This window comes from Bolinopsis microptera, chromosome 1, assembly GCF_026151205.1.
Source record: "Bolinopsis microptera isolate Bmic1 chromosome 1, MBARI_Bmic_1.0, whole genome shotgun sequence".
Taxonomy (NCBI): domain Eukaryota; kingdom Metazoa; phylum Ctenophora; class Tentaculata; order Lobata; family Bolinopsidae; genus Bolinopsis; species Bolinopsis microptera.
In genome coordinates, this window is record NC_087072.1 from 19,225,760 (window position 1) to 19,238,117 (window position 12,358).

At 40.6% G+C, this 12,358-nt stretch overlaps 1 protein-coding gene across 26 annotated transcripts in view; it reads right to left on the reverse strand.

The window, feature by feature from the left end:
- LOC134814670 (dual specificity calcium/calmodulin-dependent 3',5'-cyclic nucleotide phosphodiesterase 1C-like) overlaps positions 1-12,358 on the reverse strand; it is a 55,083-nt gene that overhangs the window by 9,569 nt on the left and 33,156 nt on the right. The window contains exon 1 of one of the 26 annotated variants that reach the window (XM_063822912.1): positions 7,350-7,550. The exons of 14 other annotated variants lie outside the window; for them this stretch is intronic. In XM_063822912.1, the coding sequence (XP_063678982.1) occupies positions 7,350-7,413 (64 nt within the window). In that variant the 5' untranslated portion in view covers positions 7,414-7,550. Of the gene's footprint in view, positions 1-1,390; positions 1,538-2,105; positions 2,290-2,571; positions 2,722-4,091; positions 4,260-5,341; positions 5,398-7,349; positions 7,551-12,358 lie in introns of those variants that run through there. 11 more of the 26 variants (XM_063823031.1, XM_063822881.1, XM_063822936.1 and 8 more) reach the window with 11 other exon arrangements.

Sequence of the window (12,358 nt, forward strand, 5' to 3'; positions counted from 1 at the left end):
AGTATTTTAAAAACGTTTAACTATACTACTGCAGAGCCGTGAATTGTACTCTCATTTTATCTGACAACATGACAAAGGGCTTGTAGTTGTACTTGAAATAAGATTTCCGATATCTTGTTTTCTTAATTGATTCGTTCAGTTGAAACAGGAGGGCGAAAGATCAAAAGTTGTTACACCGTTTTTTCTTTGGACGGGAGGGGGAGATCAATAGATTGTATCATATGTGAAAACACTTGCAATAAAGTTACTGTATTGGACTAACTCATCTTCATTTAAAAATAAAGCACAGTGAAGACGTGAGATTAAGTTTATCTGTGTTTTTACAGAAAAAAAAGCTCTGACGCAACTATCACATTACGAGTAGTAAAAAAGTACAGATTGCACTCAGATTTTTATACTCCACGCAACACCACTCATTACGCGAAGCTGCAGTGTTTTCAATTTTGGACAATTCGAAATTTAGCCTGGGAAAAAAATGTTACAAGCAATAAAGACGTGAAAGTGTAAAATAACCATGAAGAAGTATCCGATCTTGAAATATAGCATGCCAAGGTACCAACGGATGAGCGGACTTCGCAATTTCATAATTAAAAAATATGCGTGGGAGAGAAAAATTAAGATTTCTTAACGGGAAAGATGATATAATGTTATGATTTCTCAACATGATGTTGAGAAATCTAAATACCCCGAAGGAACAAATGAAATGAATAATTAAGCCTTGCTGTTATAGTGTAACAATGTAACAAAGCAGCTGGTCCTGGGGACCAGCACTTAGCGTGCACAGCAGCTGAATAATAGCAGTACCCTGTACCACCCAGCTATTAACGTTTTAGCAAGTCTGAAATCAAAGATCTACCAAAGTACTGTCCCACCATTTAATCTAGTGAGAAATGACTTTGTTTTTTATCATACTTTGTTTACGATACGTTGTCCAACCACAAATAGCTTCATTTGAAGTTTTGAGCGTGGTTCGTAAGACAAGCAAAGGCCACCTTGAACAAATAGTATTGAATTATTATTAAGCTAATTCAAATATCGAAGTGTTTTAATAGTCGGAATTTTAATTTCTTGTTGAGGTGAAGTCCGTGACGTGCCCGTGACGCAGGGGGTACACTAAACCAGGCACACGGTGTGTAAACTATCTCACTGTATGAAGTTTGTGAGATTTATATTTCCCGGACAGGTAATTGAAGAAACCCTAGCTGTTAACGCTCTTGTAAAATCTACAGTGCATGCAATAACAGTATCTTAGACAAAATACTCAACTGAGCACTCAGCAGCTAATATCTCTCATCAAAACCTGATCACATATTCACGATAACCATAGTGATTCCTTTGTTCTTTAGGTGTAGGTACTGTTTAAAATTACACACAAGTTAAATTTACTTACGGTTAATGAAGCTACACAGGATCAAGGGTCTTAAAGGGTTTTCCATGGTCCCAAAATTAAAAACTAACGAAGTCAAAAACCGTTGAAACTTGAACTAGCAGAGTAGTCAGTAGAGTAGTCAGTAAACTTTTGCAAACATGTCGCGACTCAGCAGACTTACAGTGGACACAACAACTCTCCTAGATCACGTGATGCCCCAGATGAATTAGCTCTGCCTGTAACGTTAGCAAGGGTCATCAGTTGGACACAAACGGGACAAATAGAGTTGCTATTCTGGGGCCTACTTATACCAAAAAAGAGGCATCATGTCATACCACCCACAAGGGTGAATCATCCGCCATTTTACTTTCCACAATGAGACTGTGCGTGAAACGGGCGGATATCTCCACATTTCAAGGCGGTCCCCTCCCATAATATCAATTATACAGTAACTGACGTAGTAATGGTTTTTGTTGAAGTGCTCTTCGCAAGCACCGTACATCTTCGGCGCCATTATTGAAAATGAATTAAAAACCTCTAAGTAAGACTGTTGATTGCTGATTGTACCGCAAAGAAAGAAAGAAAGACAGACGAATTTATTTTATAATCACAATGGCATAGTCCATGGAAAGAGATTATATTTTTACCAAGCACAGTCGTTCTGTAGAAATGTACAATATGATAAGGGGAAAAACATCATTAAAAAGGCGTGAAAATGTGAAATCATGAATTTTACCTATACCATTACCAAAGTTCTTCCAGCTGTTGTCCCAGTAGTTGCTCTGGAAAATACGTGAGAACATCGTCAGGTGCTAAGTTAAAAAAAATGCTGTGACTTTTATGATCGATCCAGCACACAATTTAACAAACCGTCATAAATATCTTAACAAAACAAGTGATAAATTACAAGATCTGGTGCTGCTCTTCGAGACTTAACAGGAGACCACGGTGGACATCTAATTGTTTCCTCGGTGTGATTGGCAACAACTAACTAGGTGGAAATTGCACATTTCATGTTTTGAGGCGAGGATTACGGTTTCCTATAGTGTCATCAGCCCAAATCTGGGATAGTTGGCTCTTACAAGCGGCCAGATTAACACATATATTGATTTAGTAGATAACACATCATCACTCCAACAATATGCCGTATTTAATAGTGCAGTATATATACTTGCAGAGAATTGTCCCAACATTCCGCTCACCTGGCTTTAAGGGAGGACCTCCAAACAGCGAACAGTCGACCTTCCGGCTGTAGAAAAGTTTGGAGCAACAAAAACCCATGTGTGAACAACCACACTCTGGAACACAGTGGTGGAGGGAGTTCAGATAACCAAGCAAGCAGCGAGCTGAGGAAGTGTGACTGGATATAATTCTCCCAGGAGAGATTGTTAATCAACTGGAGATCCGTGTGTAATTAAGTGATTGACCGTGTGCTAATTGATAAGCTGTCCGCCAGCTGAACTCCTCTCCCAGCACTTCTGCTCTTGTTCAGATTGTGTTCGTCTTATCCGTCGTGGTCCTTCACGCAAACAAGCTCGTGTCTTCACTGCAGCTAAACATATTTCCTCCACTCGTCAACCTGCGTGTGCCATGCGAACAAAACGCTAATAAAATGACGAATGAACATGACTGATGGTGATCGTAAACCGTGCACTAGTTATTGGTTCGAACAATGAGGCTGTCGTGTGAGCAGCCAGTCGTTCACGAAACGAATTACACAGAATATATGTTATTATGTAATGTACTAAGAAAATTAATGAACGACTCTGAGCACTGAAATGAGTCCGAGGTAAGAGATGCTGGATGCTCCGTGGGTGGTATTATAAAGCAGCAGTAATGCCAAGTTGTGTGAATTGTTGGTCTCTGTAAAGCAAGCAACTAAACGTGTTTTCAAACGTGCCATTGTTTTGTTTTGAGAGGAACACTGCTCTATTATTTTTTATTTCTTAATAAATTTGGCGGGAAATGTCAGACAATATACCTGACAATTGCAAAACTGAAGAGAAATAAATATCAATATGTACATTGATGCGCATTTGTGGACAATAGAAAAGAAGCCAAATATAAATGGCCGTAGAAATAGTCGTACGTGGATCAATATGTCGCAATAATATGGTTCATTCCTATGAATTAATAAGTTCAGTCCGTATACTTTTTAAATTGAAGAACAGGTGTCTTTATAACTGTACCTTAGGTATTGTTACCTAGTCGACAACAATACCTTATCCCAGTGCGAACATTACATTTGTATGATTTTCTGTTACAGAAATCTTAGTAAAGAAATGGAATTGGTTGCCAAAATTCATCGATTTAATAATGCAATTAATTAATTCACTCCGAATAAATATTAGCACTTCATGCAAAAGCAACTATTAATCAAATTTGAAATCCTATTTCAGTATTTCACGCTGCGATCGCTGATAGGTATTTCACTTAGCAGGCGCTATAATCGTCAAAAAACCAAATAATCTGCAGCAAGCGTTGACAACCCACTTTAAAAACTCGCGAAAATGTCGGCAAGGATCATACAAGTGTTAAGGTACGAATATTTCATGTTAAAGAAGCCGTTCAACCTGGTTGACTCCGACCAATTTCCTTTCCAACATATATCTATCCCAGCCGGAATCTTTAAAAACTCCCGATTCGATCGCGATAATTAACTGAAAAACTAACGCCAAGAAATAAAACGCGATAAACGATAAAAGCCAATTCTAATACTCACCATCTTCTTTTTCATCGAATTCATCTTTCATTTTCTCCCTAAACCGGTCAGAATAGGACAGCTTCACCGTCTCCTCGTCCTTTGCCATCAGTAGTGTAGAAAGAACTTCATGCGCAAACAACTACTACACTACGGTAAACGCACAGTCAACGTTAGTACGAGATACTGACAACAAGGCATATCGGTATGAAGATGTACCGTTTGTAATACTAATGTGATGATTGGTGAATGGTGGTCTGGGATTGTTCGGAACGGCCTGTCTTGTAGATAAAATCTACAGTTTTAAATCACATGTGTCCATGAAGTTCCCTAATTTTTGAGAATGAATACTAGGCGCAAATTACAAATCAAAGGGAATGTAGCAATTTAAAAAATGTAAAGCGAATTTTAGTCAGATATATGCGTCATGGCCGTCATGGCAATGGTACGGGCGTAAATTGGCCTAGGACATATCAATTGGTGTAAGGCTGTTACATAATGCTGTTTAATGCTAAGACGTTGTCGGTTGTAGCCAACAAGTCTTTTTTAAGTGTACCTGTAAACTTTTTTAGGATGGCCAATCCTTTAAAGTGCTAAAGTATACTAATGTCTAATTGTAAATTGTATCATTTCGATGGATGTCTTGTATTTTGGCTAAAACATTGGAATCCGAGAACCCCTCTAAGCCTAAGCAGGTATGCACGTTTAACAAATATATAACAAGAGTAAAATGATTTGGTTGTATCCAGTAATCAGTAAATCGGTGTAACCAAAACCTCTGTTTCAGCCGAATTACAATACGCAATGGCAGACTATAAAAGTTGCAATAAATTACTATGTGACCCAGCACACCGATAATGTGGAGGGATCAGGGGACCCAGAGCCACCTGAAGTTCCATTAACCAGACCAACTTGTGACCTAACATCGGCCAGGAGAGGAGTGGGGACCACCGCCGCCTAATCCGGTTACTCAACCATTCCGGGGCAATTCAGACCTGCAGCCTCATGATCTCCGGATTAATAAGTTACTGACGTTCAGAGAGGATCATGTAAGACAATGCTCACTGAACTGGAGCACCATGTTTAGATTAGGGGTTCTTTTTCGTCATGGAAACTGGATAAAACTTTTAAAAATCAAATGCAGACAGCGATATCACCATAGCAACGGACCGTGCGCTACTGGCCCGGGACCAGAGTAATGAGCATGCAAGTATGCAAATATTATCACCCAACAATTTATTGTGCTTAGTCAAAATAATTGAATAGTCTACCTTTATCAAACGGCAGCATGCGACAATGTACAACGCATTACAAAGACCAAAAGCCAAAAACACCGATGGAAAATGAGTGAGGTGTAGTGCTATTATGAGCATTTGAAGGCCGTATATGAAAATGCTTGACCGTCGGACCACGTTGAAGTCAAACGTTGATGTCAGAAAGGTACATCTTAGATTGTATGGATTCAACATATTATGATATGTTGTGTGCTGCTTTCGGTAATTGCATAGCATTGTTTTCTAATCAGGCTTGGAGAAGCACACGGTCGTAGGTTAATAGTTGTGTCAGCCATGGTAATTCGAGGGAAAGATGCTGTTGTCCTGTTGGTGAAAAAAAATGTTTAGAAAAAGTTACAGTGAAGCCAATGATAAACGAAACAGGAGGTCAAACTGTTAGAACGTTAGAGCGAGTAAGGAGGGAGTAAGGAGGCCCATATTAACGTTAAGCTTATTTGAAGAATGCTCTAGAAGTGTGTTTAACTATGTACGTTGTAAGTCCCTGATTTCTGCTCAACGACATGCTCAACTTATATCATAGGAATCTGCACAAGTCTGATCGCTACCTAAGTAAATATGTGTAGCAATAAGTTGCAAAGTAGGTACAGAAGCAGCTGCTAGCATTCTAATATCTTAATGTAGTTAACAAAATTAATTTGACTAGGTGATAGTTCCTAGTCAGGCACGGTTAGAACTCTCAATCAATCTCTCAGTGCATGGAAATGTTAGTACATTGATGCACGATGACTCTGGAATTAGTAAACACTGCAGTAAGAGTGACACAAAGTAAGTGAAAGTTGTTGAAAGTTCTTTACAGTGTGCGAGCTTACAGTCTCTTTGATGGCTTATAATTGTGTCAGAGAAGTAAAACATGGCCCTATAATTGGATTGACAGGTGGGTAGAGGAGACAGAGATAAACAGTTTCGCACCAGCCCTCCGTCCCACCATCACCTCCATAAAACGAATTTAGATAAGATTGAAAATTTGAAAGTGTTTGATGGGCCGATGGTATTGGTAAGCATGTGTTAGGCGCAGCAGGGGAGTAACTGACACCAACACTAACTCCTGTTTAGGCAAATATCGAGCCTAGGTGTTACATCCTTCACAAATAATAAAACTCTGCGCTCTCCTCATCACTGGCTGGTTGTAACAAGACATTGTCTGCCTAACTCCAACTTCACCACAGGATTGGGGCTCATGATCCCGAGAAACAGGCCGGAACTAATGCCGACCCTCCACATTGGACCTGGCCTGCTGTGACCCGGCACAAAACAGTGTCTGTTAGGATTGTACACCGCCCGGAGAGCAGAGTTCAACGTGGACCCTATTTTACAACGGGAGGATTGAGGAACCACATCTGGCGCTCACATTTTCTCGTAGTTTTGGAGCTGGTGATTTACATTTAGTAGCCAGCTCATTAGCCGCTCTAACTCTAAGCAATGTTCTGTGAGAAGGTCTGTCATAAACCCGGGCTGTGTGAATAAAAACATGCGCCCAGGTGTTTATTCATCATTATACCTTCTCGAAATATAATCTATAATCTCACTGCGAGCGATAATGTCAGGCTGTTTATCGAACCCATTGTGTAATCAGTGTGACATGTATTTTACTCACCAACACGCCGTGATAGTAGAGGTTTATTGGGTGAAGAGGAGGGTCCTAGGAGTTTCAGGCGGAGGTTACGAAACATTGAACAAAATATTTAGTTAAGGTAATAGACGAGCGGTACAAGTTCGGTAGAAGATGGTGGTGTGAGTATAACCAAATCTTGCAGAGGTAATAAAACAGGTATGATGATGCGCAATGATGTAATATCTAGGGCCAATAAAACTTTGTAAGTGTCAATTGCTGGTAAAACTATAGTACTTTGAAGTGGTGTCTGGTGAGCCATCAGTTGCGGCACAAGCTTAGCAGATTGGCATTGGCCATAATGATATAAATAGATAATAAGCATAAAAGCAATATTGAATAATAAAATTCACAGCGAATAAAGTTGTCACCTACTTCGTTCAAAGTTGAGAAGAGTTTCGTCTAAGACCAGAGATACAGAGATCTTCCGTCTGGACATTCCAGGGTGATATAGGGGTACAGTCCCTTGTCTCCAGTCTTCAGGTGCATAAACCGCTTCCACTGCTTCATTCAAAAGTGCAGGTAAGTTTGGTGATCTTTACTGGGATTCTTGTGTATTGGTCCAATTACTTAACTTTAAAAGAGCAGACAGACATAATTAAATATTTATATTCATTATCCCAAACATATGGGACAGATCTGGGATACGACAGACAATAATTGCTCGGTAGCCAAGGTAAAGGAACGAGTATAACTAATACAGACGTAGACATAATGGAAATCGGAGCTATGAATAAAGATAGCTGTGCCTTCGTATAGATAACTGCGCCTTCGCGTATCAGCACGCAGAATAATTTTCATCTCAGTTGCTTCAATATTCCTAAAAATATAATCGGACAAATCTCCCATATCATGACACAACCACTTTGGGCTCATCTTTAAGTCATAATAGCAAAATAGAACTGAGTGTTGGACGCGTAGGTAGTGGTCTTGCATCCCGCTCAATGGTATAGTTTACTAATAGGGTACTAAGGAATTGGGCGTTAATGAGCCCACAAATTGGAACAAGCTAGGCATTACACACACTATCACACAGCAAGTTGAATAACCTGGACTACCATCCGGCGAGTTGTTTACTGTAACTTAAACGTAATGCTCTTGCAACGTGATGCTCTGGCAACAATGCCACTATGATTTCGTCCCAGTGCAGGATCTTCCAATTAAATAAAAATTAAATCTTAATCAGAATACAAAGCCCAAAAAGACTGTTCCAGTGGACACCTTTGTTATACAACTGTTGAGCTAAAGTTAACCGATGAAACATATTATTCTGTAGCCAATGGCAGCTGTCGGACGCATTTTTGTAGAATAGCTTACCGATCTGATTCAGGCAGCCATATATTAGGTCAAATGGTCGCAAAAGTGGCATTTTTATTAGCTGAAGATTAATGAACAAATTAGTATCACTATTAAAAGTGCAATAGAATGGATTAGCATGACAAAAGTTGAAATTGGTCAGCATATCAAATATGAGTATGTATGGCCTATGGGAATCATAATTGCTTTTTAATTCAGAAAATTAGCATGTATTTTACAGCAATTATCCGAGATAAACATACACCTTCTACAACAATCCCGGATGCCCCGGCATCCACAACATTCTAACAAGAGCGCTCACTCGCAACATTCTAACAAGAGCGCTCACTCGCAACATTCTAACAAGAGCGCTCACTCGCAACATTCTAACAAGAGCGCTCACTCGCAACATTCTAACAAGAGTGGTCACTCGCAACATTCTAACAAGAGCGCTCACTCGCAACATTCTAACAAGAGCGCTCACTCGCAACATTCTAACAAGAGCGCTCATGATAAGCAAGCAGGCAAGCCTGTAAAATAGGCCGTTTTAGCAGCACAGATTAACAAACATCGTTACCAGTGGCGTAACGAAAGGCCCTGCTGACCCCGCTGTGCAGGGGGGCGCCGTCTTAGGGGGGCGCCAAATCGTCGTTTGAATGTGGGACAATTTCGAAAACTTAACTAAAGTACTAGCAAAACTGCGCGTTTTGCTCTAGATACACACTTTTTTAGAGATTTTACCGGCGTATTCTCTAAAATCACCTAATTTGTTCAATTTTAGGGAGGGGCACCAAAAGGGGAGGGGGCGCCAGCAGGGGGGCGCTTTTTTCGGCAGGGGGGCGCCAACAGGCAACGTTACGCCACTGATCGTTACCTTGCTTTGTTTAGAGGCACGAATCTGTACAAAGGTAACCAAAGCGTGGGATCTAAAGTATAGCGACTGGCTGGATATCGATTAACAACAATAAGATGGGGGCCGGACTATCAGTCAGGAAACTTCTTCGGAATTACAGTAACAAATGATGCTATTCCGACTAGAGGGAGGAGCACGCTGGTCACGTGACATGAGAAGGTGATAGAAATTTAAACATGAAATGAGCCGGTATACTGGTGTGCTGCTGCATATAGACCCAACATCATTAAAACACAAATTGCATAATGTAAAGAAGCTGATGACTTTCTCATGTACAAATGGCCGACAAGGGGCTGTTTCTTTTCGACAGACCAGCCAAACCCACCATCCTATCAAGATGCTAATGAATCAACTGCGACTGTTTTTAACGGTGTCTACTATTGATCCAGTCCACCCACCTCTGAATATCGGAACAGAACCGTTTACGTTGGATGAGTACAGGAAAGCAAAGTCCAGCATAAAGGAAGGGAAAGCATGGGGTGACGACAACATAGCCCCAGAAGTCTTAAAACGATGCGACCTTGATCAAATTGTCTTAGGCTTCTGTAACAATGCTCTATTGAAAGGTGAGAAACCAGACCAATGGTCAACTGCCAACATCATACCAATTCCAAAGAAGGGCGACCTTAGCGAACCAATGAACTATCGGGGAATAAGCTTGTCATCCCTAGTTGCCAAGTCTCTAAACAAGATGGTTCTGAACCGGTTGAAGCCAGAAATCGAGACAATTCTGCGTAGAAACCAGAATGGATTCAGACCAGGAAGGTCAACAACTCAACAGATATTGGTACTGAGACGTCTCATAGAGGGTGTCAAGAGTCGGAAACTGCCAGCTGTTCTGACATTTATAGACTTTAAGAAGGCTTTCGACAGTGTACATCGTGGGAAAATGCTAAAGATTCTAGAAGCTTACGGCATTCCAGTCAAAATCGTGCAGCTTATACGGCTCATGTACGAGAAGACAATGGCCAAAGTCCTAACTCCAGACGGAGAAACTGAATTGTTCGAGATACTTGCAGGTGTGTTACAGGGTGATACCTTAGCACCTTACCTCTTTGCAATAGTCATCGACTACTGTATGAGGCAAGCCATAGGCGATGATGCGGAGCGACTTGGACTCACCCTCGAACGTAGAAAAAGCAGAAGAGTGGGGCCCAAGATCATCACCGATGTGGACTTTGCAGATGATATAGCACTTATATCTGAGGACATGGACAAGGCTAACGAGTTCCTGCTCAGAGTAGAATCGGCGGCAGCAAGCGTGGGACTACACATAAACGAAGGCAAGACCAAGGTCATGACACTGAATATGGAGGATCGATCTAGCGACCTACAAAGTCGATCCGGGGAAGCCATAGAAAATGTAGATGATTTCATCTACTTAGGCTCCTGGATTGAGAGCACAGATAGGGAGATAAGGGTTAGAAAGGGAAAAGCGTGGGGTGCCCTACATAGACTGAAGGATATCTGGAAATCCAAACTCTCAAAGAGCCTAAAGATTAGATTGTTCATAGCGGCTTGTGAATCAGTACTGCTCTACGGATCAGAAACCTGGACACTGACAAAGGCTCAAGAGAAAAGTTTGGACGGGACATACACAAAGATGTTGCGTATGGTGCTGGGTATCTCATGGAAGGACAAGGTCAGCAATATAACTTTGTATGGTAGCCTCCCAAGGCTGTCAAACAAGTTACGAAGCAGGAGATTAAAAATGGCGGGACACTGCATCCGACATCCTGAGCTACTTGCCAGTGATTTAGTCTTATGGGAACCTACGCACGGTAGAGCACAGCAAGGCCGACCAAGACAAAGCTACTTGTCTATGTTACTGAAGGAAGTTGGGACAAACTCTAAAGAGGAACTGCGAACCCTGATGCGGGACAGGGATATATGGAGGGGGTTTTCTGGCGTAGATCGGACTTAGCTCCGACATAGTAGTAGTAGTAGTAGTAGTACTATTTATCTGCAAGGTCTGAAGGTCAGCGAAGCAGCAAGGATTGTGGATCTCGGGGATGGGAAGTCAAAGAGAAGAGACACTGCCATTTAAAAAGTTATATAGCATAGTGGATAGTGTTTAGATGAACAATTATAGTCCTTTATATTTGTAACAGGAGACTGTAATTATTAAGTTTCTTAGAATATTATGTCAAGTGGACTGCCACGTTACTTAGCGTATCAAGGACGTCCTTTGACCGCTGCAAACAATTGTTTGAATCCACGCAGCTTAAAAAATGCCCATTGAGACAGTAAACAGACTCTGGACAAAGTAATGACACGCAATACTAATAGTAAAGAAATGTTTGAATAAAGAGTATCAACTCTAATAAATTTTAATAAAATAGTAATCTATTAATATATCAGCTAAGCAGGAGAACACGCGAAATATCAACAGGAGTGGAATGTCTAAGATATGCAGGCACACATACAGCATACTTTCCTACACTTAACTCCGCCTACTTATCACCTAGCTAGACACAAATTACCAAAAGTAGTACGAAAAAACGTCATAGGACCATAATTACTTTTCATACTTCAGCATAATTACCATTATCTAACTTTGGACATGTTTTGGAAATTTTGTCGTCAAATTTTGGAAAAAATTCTGTGATAGTTAAAATATTAAGTAATTTACTTACGTTATAAGAATATGCTTAAGTTCAGAACACTATTATGGCAAGGAAAAGGAAGCACGAGATTAATAAATCCGTATAAACAACAAAGGGTCGCTGGCATTGTGCCAGCAAAGTCAGCCAAACAGCCACAAAGGAACAACCCTAACACTGCACGTACACTCTGTATATAGGGGATATTGGTGTGGTTATGATGTGTAATTGTCTATTAAGAGGCGGCTACCTATCGACTTCATATCCGGAATGTTGCACCAGGTCAGTGTACACAGCTTAATCATGGCTAATGCATTAATGGACAGGTTGTAGAGGTTATTGTCACCCCACAAGTGAGTCACACTCCTCATGACAAGAATGATAGTTGTTAACTTTAAGTACTTAGTAAATACTATTCTGCAACAATATTTTTATTTCTGCTGCGGAGATGGTCGTTATTTTAAAACATTCCTTTGTTATGATAAGTAAACTGCGTGGAGCATGGAAGGCATCCATTTGATTTTGATGATTGTGAAGTGAGAAGCTTGGTATAAGAAAGCAGTGGAATAAAA